The sequence below is a fragment of the Piliocolobus tephrosceles genome, chromosome 21 (assembly GCF_002776525.5).
Source record: "Piliocolobus tephrosceles isolate RC106 chromosome 21, ASM277652v3, whole genome shotgun sequence".
NCBI lineage: Eukaryota > Metazoa > Chordata > Mammalia > Primates > Cercopithecidae > Piliocolobus > Piliocolobus tephrosceles.
Genome location: NC_045454.1, coordinates 44,249,752 through 44,269,955, shown reverse-complemented (window position 1 = coordinate 44,269,955; position 20,204 = coordinate 44,249,752). Strand labels below are relative to the sequence as shown.

At 55.9% G+C, this 20,204-nt stretch overlaps 3 protein-coding genes across 9 annotated transcripts in view; all 3 read right to left on the bottom strand.

The window, feature by feature from the left end:
- PRAM1 (PML-RARA regulated adaptor molecule 1) overlaps positions 1-2,183 on the bottom strand; it is an 18,021-nt gene extending 15,838 nt beyond the window's left edge. For 2 of the 3 annotated variants that reach the window (XM_031934894.1, XM_023197452.3), the window contains exon 1: positions 1,914-2,183. In XM_031934894.1, the coding sequence (XP_031790754.1) occupies positions 1,914-2,168 (255 nt within the window). In that variant the 5' untranslated portion in view covers positions 2,169-2,183. Of the gene's footprint in view, positions 1-1,373; positions 1,888-1,913 lie in introns of those variants that run through there. The other variant, XM_031934895.1, reaches the window with a different exon arrangement.
- A 2,710-nt stretch (positions 2,184-4,893) lies between these two features.
- Positions 4,894-7,043, bottom strand: LOC111530285. The gene is made up of 3 exons (XM_023197453.1): positions 6,416-7,043; positions 5,465-5,900; positions 4,894-5,329 (listed from the first exon to the last, which is right to left on the bottom strand). Exons 2-3 carry the CDS (start codon positions 5,838-5,840, stop codon positions 5,049-5,051), a joined length of 657 nt encoding a protein of 218 aa, XP_023053221.1. The 5' UTR covers positions 5,841-5,900; positions 6,416-7,043; the 3' UTR covers positions 4,894-5,048.
- A 3,348-nt stretch (positions 7,044-10,391) lies between these two features.
- Positions 10,392-17,645, bottom strand: ZNF414 (zinc finger protein 414). Of its 5 annotated transcripts, XM_023197460.3 has the most exons (10): positions 17,456-17,645; positions 15,135-15,397; positions 13,846-14,171; positions 12,830-13,142; positions 12,409-12,516; positions 12,193-12,298; positions 11,427-11,770; positions 11,296-11,346; positions 10,664-10,837; positions 10,392-10,577 (listed from the first exon to the last, which is right to left on the bottom strand). In XM_023197460.3, the coding sequence occupies exons 3-10, from the start codon at positions 13,846-13,848 to the stop codon at positions 10,504-10,506; spliced, it is 1,173 nt and encodes a 390-aa protein (XP_023053228.1). In that variant the 5' UTR covers positions 13,849-14,171; positions 15,135-15,397; positions 17,456-17,645; the 3' UTR covers positions 10,392-10,503. The 5 variants fall into 5 exon arrangements, 4 of the variants coding, with proteins under 4 accessions (XP_023053228.1, XP_023053229.1, XP_023053230.1 ...); XM_023197461.3 differs by lacking the exon at positions 15,135-15,397; XM_023197462.3 differs by lacking the exon at positions 17,456-17,645 and having other exon boundaries at positions 13,846-14,018; positions 15,135-15,601.
- Between the last annotated feature and the right edge of the window lie 2,559 nt (positions 17,646-20,204).

Below are 20,204 nucleotides of genomic sequence, written 5' to 3'. Positions count from 1 at the left end.
TTTGAGATGGAGTCTGGCTCTGTCGCCCAGGCTGGAGTGCAGTGGCCGGATCTCAGCTCACTGCAAGCTCCACCTCCTGAGCTTACGCCATTCTCCTGTCTCAGCCTCCCGAGTAGCTGGGACTACAGGCGCCCGCCACCTCGCCCGGCTAGTTTTTTGTATTTTTTTTTTTAGTAGAGACGGGGTTTCACCATGTTAGCCAGGATGGTCTCGATCTCCTGACCTCGTGATCCACCCGTCTCGGCCTCCCAAAGTGCTGGGATTACAGGCTTGAGCCACCGCGCCCGGCCAATTTTTATATTTTTACTAGAAACAGGGTTTCACCATGTTGGCCAGGCTTGTCTTAAACTCCTGACCTCAGGTGACCGCCCGCCTCGGCTTCCCAAAGTACTGGGATTACAGGTGTGAGCCACCACGCCCGGCCTAGATCACCCTATTTTTCTTTTCTTTTTTTTTTGACAGGGAGTCTCACTCTGTCCCCAGGTTGGAGTGCAGTGGCGAAATCTCGGCTCACTGCAACCTCCGCCTCCTGGGTTCAAGCGATTCTCTTGCCTCAGTGTCCTGAGTAGCTGGGACCACAGGTGTCTGCCACGACGCCCGGCTAATTTTTTTTGTATTTTTAATGGAGATGGGGTTTTACCATGTTGGCCAAGCTGGTCTCGAACTCCTGACCTCAAGTGATCCACCCACCTCGGCCTCCCAAAGTGCTGGGATTGCAAGGCATGAGCCATCACACCCGGCCTAGACCACCCTATTTTAAATGGATCACCCCATCCTACTACTGCCCGGCAGTCAGCATACATGATTTTCCCCATCGTACCCACCCCATGTATCATACTATTTTTCATTGTTTTTAACGTGTCTTGAATTTTTTTTTTTTTTGTCTCTCTATCTCTACACCACAACTTCCCCCAGTTCCTCAGCCTCTGCAAGGCAGAGACTTGGCTCATTCATTCATTGCTGTCCTCCCAGGGCCTAGAACATAGTAGGTGCTCAGTAAATATTTGCTGAACTAAACAATATTTAGGCGGCACAAAGACAGTCATGTACTCAGACTGACCATCAGGAAAACACAGAGACGCCTGGAGACGGCTATGCGGTCCCTCTCACACCGTCTCCGACACGCGGGCTGATGGTCAGCAATGCTCACAGTTGACCGTGCCCGAGAGGACTGGTGCGGACACCGTTGGCACATGCGCCGTCTCCTGCACACCCAGCTGTCCCGGCTGCCCTCCTAGCTGGCCCTGCAACCACTGCCCACTGATGTAGGCAGATTCACAAGTAGGCCAGGCCTCCTTGGCCCTACAAACGCCCCCTTCACCTGTGGTCGAGGAGACTGGGGGAGGGCAAGGGCAGAAACGTGTGGCCTTTACCTCCTGTGTGTACCTCACTTTCTCCATCCAGAGGACCAGAGACCAGGAGTGCTCCTTGAAAAGGCAGCGATTCCCACCTGGGGCCTGAAGTGCTCCTGCCGAAGCCCCCAGTGGTTTGAAAGAAGTGCTCCCAGGTGACCACAAGGCTAGATAAGTCAGGGTTAGCAGGTCACAACTTGGGTGACTGGTCGGGGGAGGGCCATGACCCACTTTGTCACCCCGCAGGAAAGCACTGCTCTCACCCCAGCTGCTCGTTCCCACATTGCTGCTCATGTTGACCTAGGGAGACGGGAGACGTCCCCCCGGGTAGTCCCATCTGTCCCCCTCGCAGTCCCAATCTGAGCCTGAGCCGCCAGGAGCCCGCGCTGTCCTGGGGTGTGCCTGGCGGCCTCCTATCTCGGGTCCTTGTTGCCGACCCTTCCTGTTTCCCAGATGTCTTTCGCAGCGCCCCCTGCCCCTCCACAGGTGGATCCTATCCTCCAGGGAACACCTGTGTCCCTTGCTTCCTGGCCAGCGAGGCACAGGCTCTCCCCCACTCACCATGGCTGCAGGCAGGTGATGGGCCACAGGATGAGTGGGACCCAAGCTGGGGCCGCTGCCTTCAGGAAGTGACTGTGGCTTCTGCTCCACGGCCAGCACACAGGGTGGGGGCTGCTGGAGGTGGAGCGGGGGAGGGCAGAGGAGGAAGGGAAGGAGGTGGGGAGGCTCCAATCTGTCCCCAGATCCTGCCAGCCACTTCTTGTTTTTTTGAGACTGTCTCGCTCTGTCACCCAGGCTGGAGTGCCATGGTGCCATCTCGGCTTACTGCAACCTCTGCCTCCCGGGTTCAGGCAATTCTCTTGTATCAACCTCCTGAGTAGCTGGGATTATAGGCACACACCACTCCTGGCTACTTTTTGTATCTTTAGTAGAGAAGAGATTTCACCGTGTTGGGCAGGCTGGTCTCAAACTCCTGACCTCAAGGGATCAGTCCGCCTCGGCCTCCCAAAGTGCTGGGATTCCAGGCGTGAGCCACTGTGCCTGGCCCCTCCCGGGCGCTTCTATTTCCCTTGAATTCCTGGCCTGCCTGCTACTGTCCCAAGCTTGGGGCATTGGTTGCCTGCATGGTCCTAACATGGTCACTAGTTTCTTTTTTTTTTTTTTCATTTGAGACAGAGTCTCACTCTGTTGCTCAGGTTGGAGTGCAGTGGTGTAATCTTGGCTCATTGCAACCTCCACCTCACAGGTTCAAGCAATTCTCCTGCCTCAGTCTCCTGAGTAGCTGGAATTACAGGCATGCGCCACCATGCCTGGCTAATTTTTTGTATTGTTAGTAGAGATGAGGTTTCACCATGTTGATCAGGCTGGTCTTGAGCTCCCAACCTCAGGTGATCTGCCCGTCTTGGCCTCCCAAAGTGCTGGGATTACAGGCGTGATCCACCGCACCTGACCAACTAGTTTCTTACTCTCTGTAGTTCCCGTCATTCCCACCACTTTGGTGTCCCCATCTCTGGACTCCAGGGAGGACTCCATGGCAGGCCCTGGTGACCTCCTGGGCTGGAGAGCCACAGGATGGGGAGATCTCAGCAGGTCAGGGGTACGGACAGCTCTGGAGTTTAGGAGGCTCCTGGGGAGGCCCAGAGGCCCAGGACGTGGGGGCCCATGTGACCGGGTGAGGCCTTTGCTGTCTGCCCCAGTTGGCTCATCCGCCTTCCTCATTTCATTCCTCCCAGGGCTGCCACCCTGCGCAGAAAGCTCAGCTGGTACGGCAGATTTGGGGGTTGGGGGGTGAGTGAGCTAGGAGGGCAGCCGGGACAGCTGGGTGTGCAGGCTTGCACCTGGGCTGGGCATGGTGGCTCATGCCTGTAATCCTAACACTTTGGGAGGCTGACGCAGGAGGATCCCTTCAGCCCAGGAGTTCAAGACCAGCTTGGGCAACATAGCAAGACTCCATCTATACAAAAAATATAAAAAATTAGCCAGGTGTGGCCGGGCACGGTGGCTCACGCCTGTAATCCCAGCACTTTGGGAGGCTGAAGTGGGTGGATCACGAGGTCAGGAGATCAAGACTATCCTGGATAACACGGTGAAACCCCATCTCTACTAAAAATACAAAAAATTAGCCGGGTGTGGTGGCAGACGCCTGTAGTCCCAGCTACTCGGGAGGCTGAGTCAGGAGAATGGCGGGAACCCGGGAGGCGGAGCTTACAGTGAGCTGAGATCGCGCTACTGCACTCCAGCCTGGGTGACAGAGCCAGACTCCGTCTCAAAAAAAAAAAAAAAAGAAAATATTAGCCACGTGTGATGGTACGTGCCTGTGGTCTCAGCTGCTTGGGAGGCTGGGGTGGGAGGATTATTTGAGCCCAGGAAGCAGAGGCTGCAGTGAGCTATGATCACACTGCTGCACTCTAGCCTGGATGACAGAGCAAGACTCAATCTCAATATCAATCAATCAACCAATCAAGAGCCACAATAGAAAAAAAAAAAAAAGGCTGAGCGAGGTGGCTCATGCCTGTAATATGAGCACTTTGGGAGGTTAAGGCGGGCGGATCGCCTGAGGTCGGGAGTTTAAGACCAGCCTGGACAACATAGAGAAACCCCGTCTCTACTAAAAATACAAAAATTAGCTCAGCATGGTGGCATATGCCTATAATCCTGGCTACTCAGGAGGCTGAGGCAGGAGAATTGCTTGAACCCGGAAGGTGGAGGTTGCAGTGAGCCGAGATGGTGCCACTGCACTCCAGTCTGGGTGACAGAGCGAAACTCCATCTAAAAAAAAAAACCCCCAAAACAGAACATCCAAGAAACTCTGACTTAATCAGTCTGAGGTGTGGCCTGAGCAAGTTTTTTAAATTTTTTAATTGTTTTTGAGACAAAGTCCTGCTCTGTCACCCAGGCTGCCTCCCGGGTTCAAGTGGCTGGGATTACAGGTGTCCACCAACATGCCTGGCTAATTTTCTGGATTTTTAGTAGAGATGGGGTTTCACCATTGACCAGGCTGGTCTCAAACTCCTGACCTCAAGCGATCTACCCGCCTGGACCTCCCAAAGTGCTGGGATTACAGGCGTGAGTCACCGCGCCCGGCCTGCCCGTTTGTTTTCACACCTCCTTTAAGAGCACAGACATCAGGATTCTGCCATCTCTGTTGTGCCTTTGCATCCCGTCCGGGGTCACAGTTCCCAGATGTGGGTTGCCCGCCCAAACGGGAGTCTCGGGAGGACAGTATGGGCCCTCTGTGGGTCTCCAGAACCTAGGTAAGTGAAGGAAAGAATGAAAGAACAAGTGGCCGGGCCCGGTGGCTCACGCCTGTAATCCCAGAACTTCGGGAGGCCAGGCGGGCGAATCACCTGAGGTCAGGAGTTCCAGAGCAGACTGGCCAACATGGTGAAACCCTGTCTCTACTAAAAATACAAAAATTAGCTGGGCGTGCTTGTGCATGCCTGTAATCCCAGCTACCTGGGAGGGTGAGGCGGGAGAATTGCTTGAACCCGGGAGGCAGAGGTTGCAGTGAGCTGAGATTGTGCCATTGCACTCCAACCTGGGTGACAGGGTGGTACTCCGTCTCAAATAAATAAATACATAATAATAAATAAATATAAATAAATAAATAAATCAATTCTTGGCCACAGTAGGTGCTCAATCAAGGTAATTAAGGGATTGGACGACAGCTGATGGATTCCCAGGTGCCTGGGTCGGTCACACTGCACGTGCACTCTCGCAGCTAGGAGGGTCCAGCCAGGACGCGAGCACCAAGGCACCACTGGGGCGCGGTGGGGGTGACGCGCAGGTCCCCGCGCAGTCCGTCATGGTGCGCCTCCCCACCAGCTCGCCTTTGTGTATTTGGCACCTCTGTAGGGGCTCCCGGCAGGGTTCCGCGCGGCACGGCCGCAGATAGGGACCGATAGGGCTCTGGAATCCCGGAGAAGCGTGCCCGGACCAGGGGCAGTGAGAGTTCGTTAGGGCGCGGCTCCGGGACTCTGCGGGGTCGGAAACCGGAACAAGTGTGCGCAAGGGGAGGAGCCCGGGGAGCACGTGGGCGGCGGATCCCAGGGCCGCGGGGCGCTTTCCACCTCCCTGCTACCTGCCCGCGGTGAGGGTAACTGGACCGGCACCTGCAGATGACAGCTGGAGCTGGACAAATGCCGGGTGGTGCACGGGCCTCTGGACGGCCTCAGAGCTGTTCAGCACGAGCCCGCGGCTTCCAGTCAACCTGCCTGCTATCCGCACGGCGCTCCCGGCTTTCGTTACCCCGAGTCTGAGACTCCTGGGCGCCCCCTGCTGGGCGGAGCCGGGGCCCAAGAGGACTGGGTTCCTGTGCATGGGGGTTGGGAGCCGGTTTGAGGGTAGGAGGTCGTTTTTGTAGTGGGCAGGGTGAACGGCGGAAGCCAGGTGGTGACCCAGCTCCCCAGGCCTCGGGGCAGTCAGTTCACTCCAGAGGGCAGTGTGATGGCCGTGGGCCCGCTGTACACACAGGAAGGGCTGTCCCATCTCCGTGGGTGATGAGGTAGGGGAGAGGTCCCTGGATGGAGGTGTCGGCTCTGGGTCTCTCTGGAAAGATAGTGACAGACTGGGAAGTAGCGTGGCCTAGATCTGGGGGTGGCCAAATGAGGAAATTGATGGGGACGAAGACTCCTGCTGGCCTCCGGGACCCTGGAGAGGGGTTAGGGGCCTGGGGGACAGAGAACACAGCGCTATCCCTGGAGATGGGGGACAGGCTTGGACTACAGCCAGATCTAGAGACCTCCAGAGTGCAGGAGCAGGGGCGTGTCCTCTGGACCTGCTGCCAGGGTTTTCTCATCCCGTGGTAACTGTGCGCAGCTCCCAAGATGATGCAGAATCAGTGACCCTGACTTGGAACTGGCGCTGGCTAGAGGCCTCCTAGCCTCACCTTCTCTATGTATCTGTAAAATGGGCCCCTTCACCTGTCCCACCCTCCTCCCCAGGTCAAGAGGGTCCCAGGCAGCCATGGGCTCAGGACCTGAAGTTCTCAGCAGACATTTCCCAAGCCCCTCCTCTCCCCGCAGCCTCTCTTTTCATCCTTCCATCCACCCCAAAGGGCTCACCCGTCATCATGACACCCTTTTAAGGACGAGGGAATTGGGAAGCGGGGAGGTCGAGTCTTTTCCAGGGTCCCACAGTGGTGGTTTCAAGGCTTCTGGCTGAGAAGGGGGAGCTTAGGGGGCCTTGGAGCCCCGGGGCCTCCTGATGGCCTGTCCAACCCCATCCTGAGTGACAGCCACCTCAGCTGGGGCCTATGGGTGCTGGGAGGGTGGATACCCAGCCCCAGCCACGTGAGCTGAGGCTGCAGCCCCATCACATCACAGCCCCATCAAGGACAGGGCAGTCTTCAGGCCCCTGGTGAGGCTGTGGGCAGTGGGGCAGACAGACGGGTCCTAAGGGCCTGAGGATCCCCTCCTGCCCCTTGCAGTGGCTGAAGGGCTTCCGGAGCCCAGAGCTGTCCATCTTTGAGGTGACATGGCACTGAGCAGGTGTGGGGCAGGTAGGTGGCCCTTGGCTTGTCTACCTGGATGGCTTTGACTCAGAGCCTGAGGTAGACACGGTGGTGGATGAAAAGTCCAAGGAAGATAGGTGCGGTGACTCACGCCTGTAATCCCAGCACTTTGGGAGGCCGAGGCAGGTGGATCAGCTGAGATCATGAGTTTGAGACCAGCCTGGCCAACATGCTGAAACCCCATCTCTACTGAAAATACAAAAAATTAGCCAGGCATGGTGGAGGGCACCTGTAATCTCAGCTACTCAGGAGGGTGAGGCAGGAGAATGGCATGAACCTGGGAGGTGGGGGTTGCATTGAGTCGAGATGGCGCCACTGCACTCCAGCCTGGGCTATAGTGCGAGACTCAGTCTCAAAAAAAAAAAAAAAAAAAACTGAGGAAAACGACAAGGAAGGTGTGGGGGGGCAAGGAGAAGGTGGGAGGGCAGTGCCGGAGGAGTGGGGTCCGGGGGCCCCGTCCAGGGGTCACTGGTATCTTGGCTGCAGATGCCAGGATGAGGTGAGGGGAAACCCCGAAGTGGATTTAGAGAATGGAGAAAGAGGAGGAGGTAAAGGCTGAGACAGGTGGACTGGGGTGAAGGAGGTCCCTGGGCTACTGGGAGAACAGGATCTTCATCGACAGGGCTGTGGGAAGCCACTGAAGGGTACTGGGCAGGACAGGGGAATGATCAGAAGAGACCCTGGCAGGTGTGGTGGCTCACACTTGTAATCCCAGCACTTTGGGAGGCCAAGGTGGGTGGATGACCTGAGGTCAGGAGTTCGAGACCAGCCTGGCCAACATGTTGAAACCTCGTCGCTACTAAAAACACAAAAAGTTAGGCGGGGGTGATGGCAGGCACCTGTAATCCCAGTTATTTAGAGGCTGAGGCAGGAGAATCATTTGAATCCAGAAGGCGGAGGTTGCAGTGAGAGCCGAGAGCGTGCCACTGCACTCCAGCCTGGGTGACAGAGCGAGACTCTGTCTCCCAAAAACAAAAACAAGAAAGGAAGAAGAGGAGACCATTTTCAGTCTTGGGGGAAGGGCAGGTTAGGGAGAGTAGGGGGTGGGCTAGGGGACCCTGGGGCTGGCGAGATGAGGATAGAAGGGAGAGGAATCATGGAGGTAAAACCAGCCTCCAAGGGGTGGTTGTGGACATCACCCGGGACTTCCATACCCGGAAGGGACACTGGCTTCCGGGGTGAAGAGAAAGTCCAGGCCACGGAGGGCTGGCCTTGACCCACCCTGCTCCTCAGAGCTGGGACATGGTGGAAACCGGTGTGGCTGGCAGTGCGGAGGATGAAGACCTGAGCCCCCAGCCGGCCTCCCCAGTCCTAAAGAATTCTTCCCCTTGAGTCAGTATGGGGTTCGGGGTCTGGGGGTCTTCAGGCCATCCTGGCCAGTCCCTGCACTTTCTCAGGACCAGCCTGTCCCCGGAGCTCCTGGGATTGTTTTTTTTTTTTGTCTCCCAGGCCAGGGATGCAATGGTGTGATGATGGCTCACCGCGGCCTTGAACTGCTGTGCTCAAGTGATCCTCCTGCCTCAGCCTCCCAGGTAGCCACCACGGCTGGCTATTTTTTTTTTTTTTTAGACAGAGTTTCGCTCTGTCACCCAGGCTGGAATGCAGGGGCTTGATCTTGGCTCACTGCAACCTCCGTCCTACTGGGTTCAAGCCATTCTCCTGCCTCAGGCTCTCGGGTAGCTGGGATTACAGGTGCCCACCACCATGCCCGGCTCATTTTCATATTTTTAGTAAAGATGGGATTTTGCCATGTTGGCCAGGTTAGTCTCAAACTCCTGACCTCAAGTGATCTATCCGCCTTGGCCTCCCAAAGTGCTAGAATTACAAGCATGAGGCATGAGCCACCGTGCCCAGCCACGCCTGGCTATTTTTTTGTTTGTTTGTTTGTTTTGAGATGGGAGTCTCGCTCTGTCGCCCAGGCTGGAGTGCAGTGGCGCGATCTCGGCTCACTGCAAGCTCCGCTTCTTGTGTTCACTCCATTCCCCTGCCTCAGCCTCCCGAGTAGCTGGGACTACAGGTGCCCGCCACCACGCCCGGCTAATTTTTTGTATGTTTTTTTTTTTTAGTAGAGATGGGGTTTTACCATGCTAGCCAGGATGGTCTCGATCTCCTGACCTCGTGATCCACCTGCCTCAGCCTCCCAAAGTGCAGGGATTACAGACGTGAGCCACCACGCCCAGCTTGTATTTTTTTTGGGGGGTGGGGGTAGAGATGGGATCTTGCTATGTTGCCCAAGCTGGTCTTGAACTCCTGGCCTGTGATGCCCCCCGCCTCAGCTTCCTTTTTTTTTTTTTTTTTTTTTTGAGAAGGAGTCTCGCTCTGTCGCCCAGGCTGGAGTGCAGTGGCGTGATCTCGGCTCACTGCAAGCTCCGCCTCCGGGGTTTACACCATTCTCCTGCCTCAGCCTCCCGAGTAGCTGGGACTACAGGCGCCCGCCACATCACCCGGCTAGTTTTTTTTTGGTATTTTTTTAGTAGAGACGGGGTTTCACCGTGTTAGCCAGGGTGGTCTCGATCTCCTGACCTCGTGATCCGCCCATCTCAGCCTCCCAAAGTGCTGGGATTACAGGCTTGAGCCACCGCGCCCGGCCTCAGCTTCCTAAAGCACTGAGACTGCAGACATGAGTCACCTCTCCTGGTTATGGGATTTTTTTTTCTTTTTGAGATGGAGTTTCACTCGTGTTGCCCAGACTGGAGTGCAATAGCACAGTCTCGGCTCACTGCAACTCCCACCCCCCAGGTTCAAGTGATTCTCCTGCTTCAGCCTCCCAAGTAACTGGGATTATAGGTGCGCCCCACCACACCTGGCTAATTTTTTGTGTTTAGTAGAGACGGGGTTTTAGCATGTTAGTTAGGCTGGTCTTGAACTCCTGACCTCAGGTGCTCCACCTGCCCGGGCTTCCCAAAGTGCTGGGATTACAGGGGAGAGCCACTGTGCCCGGCCAGGATTTTTTTTTTTGAGAGGGAATCTTGCTGTGTGGCACAGTCCGGAGTGCAGTGGCACGATCTCGGCTCACTGGAAGCTCCGCCTCCCGCGTTCACACCATCTTGCTGCCTCAGCCTCCCCAGCAGTTGGGACTACAGGCGCATGCCGCCATGCCTGGCTAATATTTTTTGTATTTTTAGTAGAGAAGGGGTTTCACGTCTGTAAACCCAACGTGTTAGCCAAGTTAGTCTCCATCTCCTGACCTCGTGATCCACCCACCTAGGCCTCCCAAAGTGCTGGGATTATAGGCGTGAGCCACCGCAACCGGCCCCAGCCGGGACTTCTTAAAAGAAAACTGGAAAGTCCCATCCCATTTGGTTTCTGGACAAGGGAGAACAGTGCCACAGTGGGTATTGGGGACCTCAACCACGGCTGGAGGTGGGGACCTGGGTCCCAGGATTGGGGTGATGGGGAGATAGGACACAGGTGGGCTGAGGCTTGCACCTGTGGACCCAGGTGGTCCTCCCAAGATGTGATCGCTCCATGACTGCTGGGGTCCAGCCCACTGCACTTTGGAGGGGCAAGGGATGGGAACACAGCACAGGCTGGCTCATGGTGCCTTCTTTATTGTCCACCCCCAACCCCCCTTCCCTGCACCCCCTCCAAATGATAAAACTACCCACATCCCATGGGCCACCCCGAAAGCGGCGGGGTTCAGAGCTGCGAGAACACTGGAAGCTCCCCCTCTGAAAGCAGCGGCGACACCTTGGGTGCAAGCGGGGCCGGATCTGGGTGGGGCAGAGGAGGGGGGCGCCTGAGCCTCAGCGCCTTGGACCCCCGCCCCCCTCTCCACCCGCGCATTCCTCGGCCTTACCCGCGGGGGCGTCGGGGCGCGGTGGCCCGGGCGCGGGGGCCGCGGGGGCGCCGGGGCGGTGGTCCTCCAGGTGCAGGGTCATGGCGGACCGCGAGGCCGTGGAGAAGGCGCACTGCATGCACGAGTAGCGGCCGCGCGTGTGCTCCCACACGATGCGGCTCGGGGCCGCGTGCCCTGCGGGCAGGCGGGACCCCGTCAGTCCCGGGCTCCCCCAACCCAGAAGACCCGTGCGCCAAGGATGGAAGACGCCGGCGAGGGTGGGTGGGACCTTTTCCCACCCCCCATCAGCTTCCGGGCTCCTGGTTCAGTTTCTCCCGGGTCTGTCTGCCCCCAGAGTTGGGGGCACCCAACTTGGCTTTTCCGCGTCCCCTACCACCATCCCCAGATCCACCGTCGGAGAGAAGCCCGCTCCGAGGTGAACGGTGAAAGGGGCGCAAGATTTACACGGGAACGCCGGCGCAGATGAAGGCGCAGGTGCCAGTCATTTTTAAGGCAAAAATCCTGTATTTCGGGACGGTGGCATTTGTGGCCCCCTGGGAAGGGGATAGGCACTGCTGCCTCCTGGTATCCACCGGACCCCGCAGGGCGCAGGAAAGCCCCTCCACCCCTCCCTGGTGGTCACCTGCACGCACCTGAGGGCGCGTCGGAGCCGCCCTGGGGTCTTCGGGGGCTGCTGCCAGCACCTGCGGTAAAGGGGCGGGTCAAGTTCAGAGTCGGGGCGAGCCCAGCCCACCCTCCAGGTGACCCCCGCCCCCACACTCACCTTGGCTCTTTTTCCAGACGGCGGCGCTGGAAGCCGGTGGCCCAGGTGCAGCGGCCAGGAAGGGGCGCAGGCGCGGGGGGCTTAGGCCAAAGGGCGCAGGGTTCAAGTAGGGCAGGAACGGTCCAGTGGGGGCAGGGGCAGGGGTCGTGAAAGGTACCAGCAGCGGGAACGGCAGGCCCGGGTCTGACGCGAGGTCAACCTCCGGGGGACGCTCGGGCGCGGGCGGCTCTCGGTCCAGGGCCGGGGGTGGTGGCGGGGCTGGGCTCTGCGCATGCTCCGCGCAAACATGTAGGTGCTTGAAGAGCGAGCGGTGCGTGCGGAAGCGCAGCAGGCAGTTCTCACACCTGGAGGTGGGCAGAGGGCTGGGCTGGGCCTCCAGGGAGACCAGGGAGAGGGTTCTGTGCAATGCCACCCGCCCTTCGAGCGTGGGAACGGAGCCTGGGCACCAATCGCCTCCGTGCTCCCGTACAAGCGTGGCAGCGACCCTTCCTGACCACTATAGGTGGGAACCCTGGGGAAACCCGGAAAGAAGTCTCAATTTTAAGTTAGGAGGCCGGTTTTCCACTTGGGAGGTAAAGCCTCGCGGGGTGGAGCCACGCCCACTTATGCCCCGCCCCATCCAGCGATGTGAGGGCGGGGCTTCCCCAAAGGCCCACCCACATCAAATCCCGCCCTCCAACACCCTGACCCGGAAGGGAGGAAGGCCTGGAGCCCACACACAGGGTGAGGCTAGGGCAGGGCGGAGCTTAAGAGGTCAGGGTCTCACTTGAAGTAGCGATTGGGCTTGTAGTGCAGTTTGCTGTGAGCCACCAGCTCCTGCATGCTGGGGAAGGTCTCGGTGCAGCTCAGGGCTGAGCAGCGGAAGAGCTTGCCTGGTAGGGATGAAGACAGAGGAATGGAAAGGGGTGGTCAAGGCTGGCCCCGAGGGGCTCCACCTCTTTCCCACCCTAACCTGCCTCCCCATTACCGGTCCTGGCCCTACCTTCCAGGGACTGTGTGGGCGGGCAGTGGGTTCGCAGATGCTGTGCCAGGTCACGGACGCTGGGAAAACTGAGGGAGCAGCCAGGGCTGGAGCAAGGGATTTGCTTCCCTGCAGGACGCACAGAACAGGGGTCACTGGTCCCTTCCTCACTAGTGCTGTCCCTGACCCCAGGGCTCTGCCCCAGAGAAGCAAATATGATGCTGGGGCCTCTACTCTCTGCCTACCACAACAGACTGATCTGCCACCGTGCAGGGGCTGGATTGGCCAGGCTCACCATTAGAGCCACAGCCTGGCATCCCCTGGCAGCGCAGTAAAATGATGAGTGGCATCCCTCTAGAAAGGCCCTTAGGTTAGAGATTCTGTGCTTGCTTCTGTTGTTCCAGGGCTGGTGACTCCCCCAGAAGGTACCATCACAGATCACCTGGAGGTGGGCGTCGTCTGGGAGGCCGCAGGTCCTCGCTGGTCCCGGAGACTATGCTGGTCGGGCCAGGGCTGGGTCCGGGGCCAGGCTGGCAGCTGTCTGGGGCTGGGGAGGAGCCCTGCTGCATCCCTCCAAGCCCTCCACGTTCCCACACTGGTGGTGTGGCTGCCTGCTCAGGGCCCGGCTCCTCCGCCATGGAGGACGAGGTGGCGGCAGATGGCACAGCCGGGGACAACAACTCCTTGTCGATCTCACTGGAGTTGGGCTCTGCAGTGGCCGGCATGTCTGGGCTGGGTCCTGAGGGTTTCTCCTCCTGGTGGAAGGAAGAGGCAGAGATAACTCTTCTGGGCTCTGGGTCAACCCAGTCGGCCCCCATCCTAAGGAATCACCAGCAGGAGAGGATAGGGGAATACGTAAGGGTGGATTAAGCTCCTTTTTCCTTTTTATAAAGATGGGGGTTTTGCCATGTTGCCCTCGCTGGTCTTGAACCCTTGGTCTTAAGTGATCCTCCTGCCTCAGCGTCCCAAAGTGCTGGGATTAAAGGCGTCAGCGACTGCACTGGCCCAGATTGAGCTTCTTATGTACATGGGAGAAGCATCTCCTCAACTAGGATAAGTGGGAGCCCCAGTATGCGACACAAGCGTGGCCTACAGGGAGTGGGCGGGGCCAAGGCTATGGAGGTGGGGCTATGGGCAGGGAGCGACTGGAAAGATGCTAGAGGAGCTAGACAAGGATTGTCTGAGGACCGAGAAACACTGGCCAGCTGCGAGCCGTGTGGACAATCTTGGAGGTGCTGGGAACCCGGATGTAATAAATTTTGGGGCGGAGTCCCAGCCTGGTGGGCGTGGTCCATTCTGGGCCCGGCCCGGAAGTAGGGCGCTCTCCGAGCGACAGCCAGCGGCGGACGGGTGCCCGGATGTGGGGGCGGGGTCGGCCGGAGGATGTATGCGCGACAGGGTCGCTCCCCGCCAGTCCCCGCCGCTCCGCCGCGCCCGCGATCCTGGTGCCGCGCTCACCATCTTCGACACGGCTCGGCCTCTTGTTCCTGCGGCTCCGGCGGCTCCAGCTTAGGCAGCGGCCACCCTCTGGGCAATGCGAGCTCGCGTTCACGTCAGCGCCATTTTCCGCCTCTCAGCTCTCGCGAGGTTGGAGGCGGGGCCTGCTCAAGGCGTTCGGATGGGGGCGGGGCCTGAGGGCAGAGTCAACGTGGAGTGCAACTTGGACGGTGGTGTAGTCTTGCTATCCCAGGGTAATCAGAGCGCACCTCAGGCGACTCCGTGAACAGAGGTCCGGGTTCAAAATGGGCACCTTCATCCCCTCTAGTCTTGTCCCAACATCAGCCCTGGACAGGCGATAAACAGCAGTTCTTATTTTATTTATTTTTTGAGACGGAGTTTTGCTCTTGCTGCCAGGCTGGAGTGTAATGGCACGATCTTGGCTCACTGCAACCTCCGGTTCCCGGGCTCAAGCGATTCTCCTGCCTCAGCCTCCCAAGTGGCTGGGATTACAGGCGCCCACTACCACGTCTGGCTAATATTTTGTATTTTTAGTAGAGACGGGGTTTCACCATGTTGTCCAGGCTGGTCGTGAACTCCTGACCTCAGGTGATCTACCCGCCTCGGCCTCCCAAAGTACTGGGATTACAGGCGTAAGCCACCGTGCCCGGCCAGTTCTTCTTTATTTTTTATAGTGTTGAGACAGGGTCTTGCACTGTCGCCCAGGCTGGAGCGCAGTGATGCGATCATAGCTCGCTGCAGCCTTGACCTCCTGGGCTCAGGCGATCCTCCCATCTCAGCCTCCTGAGTAGCTGGGATTACTGGCGTGCGCCACCGTGCCCAGCTAATTATTACATTCTTTTTAGAGACAGGATCTCTCTGTGTTGCCCAGGCCGGTCTCAGACTCCTGGGCTCAAACGATGCTCCCGCCTCGGCCTCCCAAGTGTTAGGATTGCAGGCGTGAGCCACCTCGCCTCCCCTTTCACTCACATTTTAAAATGGGGAAACAGCATCGCTTGAGCCAGGGAGGTCGAGGCTGCAGTGAGCGTGATGGCACCACTGCACTCCTGCCTGGTCGAAAAAGCAAGACCCCATTTCTAAAAGTGAAATAAAAATAAATTAAAATGGGGAAATAAACAGTAAATCAACAAGTGCAAAAACAATCTTTTGTCCTATTCAGTGCAATGAAGGAAACAATTAAATGTAGAAGTGATGGGTCAGGGAAGCCACTCTGAGGAGGTGACTTCCGAGCTGTCTCCAGATGATCAAGGAGTGAGCTGGTGGAAAGCCTGAGGAGCAGGGGGCTCTACCTGATAGCTGGTGCAGATGTCCTGGAGTGGGGTGGGACGGGCTTATTTTGGTCAAAGAGCCGCGAGGAGACGAGAACACCACTGGAGCAGAGTGGAGGCGGGGTGTGGAGGTCAGAAAGCGAATGTGGGGTGCACGGCAGGTCATGCAGGGCCATGGGAGTGGTGCAGAGAGAGGAGTGTGGTTTCTGTTGTAACCACTGATGAATTCTTAGCAGGGGGAGGCGCATCATCTGATTCCTGGCAGTCACTTGGAGGAGGATGGGCTGTTGAGAGGGTGGTAAGGTAGACCTAACATCTTAGATTTCTATGATACATCATGCTGCCATTCAAGAGGTGTTTGCTGAGTTCTAGGCAACTGTAGGGGTTTTTTTTGTTTTTTTGTTTTTGACGAAGTCTGGCATTGTCACCCAGGCTGGAGTGCAGTGGCGCGATCTCGGCTCACTGCAACCTCTGCCCCCTGGGTTCAAGCGATTCTCCTGCCTCAGCCTCCTGAGTAGCTGGGACTACAGGCATGTGCCACCACACCCGGCTAATTTTGCATTTTTAGTAGAGACGGGGTTTCTCCATGTTGGTCAGGCTGGTCTCAAACTCCCGACCTCAGGTGATCCGCCCGCCTCAGCCTCCTAAAGTGTTGGGATTACAGGCGTGAGCCACCGCACCTGGCCACAACTGTAGGTTTTATGCGCAATGTATTTCCATCTGTAAAGCAAATTGTACTTAAATGCACTTTTTTTTTTTTTTGAGACAGAGTCTCACTTTGTCCCCCAGGACACTTTGCAGTGGCATGATATTGGATCATTGCAACCTCCGCCTCCTGGGTTCAAGCAATTCTCTTGCTTCAGCCTCCCAAGTAGCTGGGACTACAGGCTTGCGCCACCACACTCGGCTAATTTTTGTTTGTATTTGTAGTAGAGACAGGGTTTTGCCATGTTGGCTAGGCTAGTCTTGAACTCCTGGCCTCAGCAATCCATCTGCCTTGGGCTTACAAAGTACTGGGATTACAGGCATGAGCCACTGCATCCGGCTTTTTTGTTTGTTTGTTTGTTTGTTTGAGACACAGTCACACTCTGTCGCTCAGGCTGGAGTGCAGTGATGTGATCACAGCTCAGTGCAGCCTCAACCTCCCTGGGCTCAGGTGATCCTCCTACGTCAGCCTCCCTAGTAGCTGGTACTGAAGGTGTATGCTACCACACCCAGCTAATTTTTATATTTTTTGTAGAAATGGGGTTTTGTCATGTTGCCCAGGATAGTCTAGAACTTCTGGGCTCAAGTGATCTACCCGCCTCAGCCTCCCAAAGTGTTGGGATTTCAGGTGTGAGCTACTGTATCCAGCCCCCTATGGGCTTTTATATGCAGAGAATACCTTTAGGAGATATTTAAAAACTGGGGAGAGGAACAGGGATGTTTGAGTGGGAGAGAGGCTGAGTTTTCACTTTTGTGGTTTTTTAATTAAAAAAAATGTTTTTTCCTGTCCAGGCATGGTGTCTCAAGCCTGCAATCCCAGCACTTTGGGAGGCTGAGGTGGGAGGATCACTTGAGACCAGAATTTAGAGGCTGCAGTGAGCTGTGTTCATGCCACTGCACTCCATCCTGGGCAACAGAGCAAGACCGTGTCTCTAAGAAAATAAAACAAAAGGCCAGGCATGGTGGCTCACGCCTGTAATCCCAGCACTTTGGGAAGCTTAGGCGGGTGGATCACGAGGTCAGGAGTTCGAGAACAGCCTGACCAACATGGTGAAACCCCGTCTCTACTAAAAATACAAAAATTAGCCGAGCGTGGTGGCGCCTTCGTGTAATCCTAGCTACTCGGGAGGCTGAGGCAGGAGAATCGCTTGAACCTGGGAGGCAGAGGTTGTGGTGAGCCAAGATTGCGCTACTGCACTCCAGTCTGGGTGACAGAGCAAGACTCCATCTCAAAAATAAATACATACATACATATAAAAGTAAAACAAAAATAAATTTTTTTCTTTCAATTATTCAGTTAAAAACTCATTTGCTTTAAAAAACAAAGATCATTTTAATGTAGGGTGAGGAAGTGTGTGTGTGTGTGTGTGTGTGCAGGGGAGGCTAGTGCAATCTGGCAAAGGATGGGGTGAGGCAGCAGAAGGGACAGGAACCCAAGGAAGGAAGGGAGAGGAGGGACCGGACTTAAGAAATTTTGTAAAAGAGTCAACAGGATGTGGGGTGAGCAGCAGGCAGGGCAGACATGACTGAGGTCTGCAGTCTGAAGATGCCTGTAACCTAGATAGGAGATGATATCTGTTAGCATATGCTAAACCTTTAAGATAATGGCCCATGGGGCCGTGCACAGTGGCTCTCACCTGTAATCACAGCACTTTGGGAGGGTGATGCGGAGGGTGATGCGGGATCATGATTTGAGTCCAGGAATCCAAGGCTGCAGTGAGCTATGATCATACCGCTGCATTCCAGTCTGGGGCAACAGAGTGAAACCCTGTCTCAAAACAACAGCAACAAGAATCAGATGCTGGAGTGCCGTGGTGCATGCCTGTAATCTCAGATACTAGGGGAGGGCTGAAGTGGGAGGACTGCAGGACCCCAGGTGGTCGAGACCAGCCTGAGCAACACAGTGAGATCCCATCTTCAAAATCTTCAAATTAAAAAAAAAAAAAAAAGGAAATTCAGAGATGGAAAGCACCAGGGTCATTCGAGGGATTGCTAAATAGTTTTGTGTCATCATTGAGCAATAAAATGGCCCTTGAGACTCAGTTGCAGCCTTGAGGATTTTTTCCAGCCATGCTCAGCTTCCCAAGACAGGCACAGAAGGGAGAATAGATTCTGCAGAAGGCTCTCCTGGCCAGTCTTGCTGTGTGTGTGTGTGTGTGTGTGTGTGTGAGTCAGAGTCTTGTTCTGTCACCCAGACGAGTGCAGTGGCACAACCTCGGCTCACTGCAACTTCCACCTCCTGGGCTCAAGCGATTCTCCTGCCTCAGCCTCCAGAGTAGCTGGGACTGTAGTCGTGCGCATCACGCCCGGCTAATTTTTGTATTTTTAGTAGAGATGGGGTTTCACTATGTGGGTCAGGCTGGTCTCGAACTCCTTATTTCAAGTGATCTGCCCACCTCAGCCTCCCAAAGCCCTGGGATTACAGGCGTAAGCCACTGTGCCCGGCCGCTAGTCTTGCTTTGATTCCTGGCTCTATTGGGGATTCCCAATGCCCCATTCTCCAGTTGGGTAGGTATTCTGTGCCTGAAGTTTGCTCATCACAGCTTAAATCACTCTGTGCAGTGCTTGTCAACCAAATCCGCTGAGACCGACCCTCTCCCACCTTCCTGACTCCTGCTGCAACGCCCATTCCACCTCTGAATTCGCCTCTTCTGTGGGGCCAGTCCTGACCTCACCAGTTGGCCCCATCTCTACTGGACTGGCTTCTCCTTGAGGGGCTGAGTGCGGAGTGGGTGTCCATATATTTAATAATAATTTGGAAAGCTAGAATAATCTAGAAAGCTAGAATTATTATTATTATTATTAGAGGGTTTAGCTGTGTTGCCCGGGCTGGAGTACAATTTTGCAATTACAGCTCACTGCAGCCTGGACCTGCTGGGCTCAAGTGATCCTCCCACCTCAGCCTCCTGAGTATCTGGGAATACAGGCATGTACCACGATACTGGCTTTTTTATTTTCATTTATTTATTTTTTTTTTGAGACGGAGTCTCGCTCTGTCACCCAGGTTGGAGTGCAGTGGCGTGATCTCAGCTCACTGCTGCAACCTCTGCCTCCCAGGTTCAAACAATTATCCTACCTCAGCCTCCTGAGTAGCTGGGACCACAGGTGTGCACCACCACGCCCGGCTAATTTTTTTGTAGTTTTAGCAGAGATGGGGTTTCACCTTGTTAGCCAGGATGGTCTCGATCTCCTGACCTCGTGATCTGCCTACCTTGGCCTCCCAAAGTGCTGGGATTACAGGCGTGAGCCACTGTGCCTAGCCAATTTAAAAATGTTTTTGTAGTGACAGGGTATTAGTAGGTTGCCTAGGGTGGTCAAACCTTAAGTGATCCTCCTGCCTTGGCCTCCCAAAGTGCTGGGATTACAGCTGTGAGGTACCATGCTTGGCTAGGATTTGATTTATTTTAGTATTAGAGATGGTCTTGCTGGGTTGCCCAGGCTGTAGTGCAGTGACATGATCGTAGCTAACTTCAGCCTTGAACTCCTGAGATCAGGTGATCCTCCAGCCTCTGCCTCACAAAGTGCTGGGACTACAGGCATGCACCACCACTCCCAAAATTCAGGAATTTTTTTTTTTTTTTTTTAAGACAGAGTCTCACTCTATTGCTCAGGCTGGAGTTCCATGGTACAATCTTGGTTCACTGCAACCTCCACCTCCTGCCTCAGCCTCTCAAGTATCTGGAACTGCAGGCGCATTCCACCACGCCCAGCTAATTTTTGTATTTTCAGTAGAGACAGCGTTTCACCATGTTGACCAGGCTGGTCTTGAACTCCTGAGCTCAGATGATCCGCCCACCTTGGCCTTCCAAAGTGCTGGGATTACAGGCATGAGCCTCCCAGAGTGCTGGGATTACAGGCATGAGCCACTGCACCCAGCCTAAAATTCAGGATCTTTAGCCTCAGACCATAGCAGGACTCCCAGCAGGTTCCAACTGCCCTTGCAAGGAGCCCTAGAATGCTCAGACTCCAGCAGGAAATGAGGGCTCTTAAATGTCAGAACTAGTCGTGACCCCAGTTGGGTGAAGACTAAGAGGGCACAGACATAGGATTGGTAGGCAGGGGGCAGGAGTGACCCAGAGTACATTGAGGCTGGAAGCATGTGGGACCGGCCTCTCTCCACAGGTCCCAGATGGGTTTGGTGGCTGTAGCTTCAAGACTAACAGGACCTGCTGGACCATTTGGGATGCAGTTTCTGGAAGGGAAACTGAGACACATTCTTTCTTTTCTTTTCTTTTCTTTGCTTTTCTTTTCTTTTCTGAGATGGAGTCTTGCTCTGTTGCCCAGGCTGGAATGCAGTGGCGCGATCTCGGCTCACCGCAACCTCCGCCTCCCAGGATCAAGCGATTCTCCTGCCTCAGCCTCCTGAGTAGCTGGGATCACAGGCGC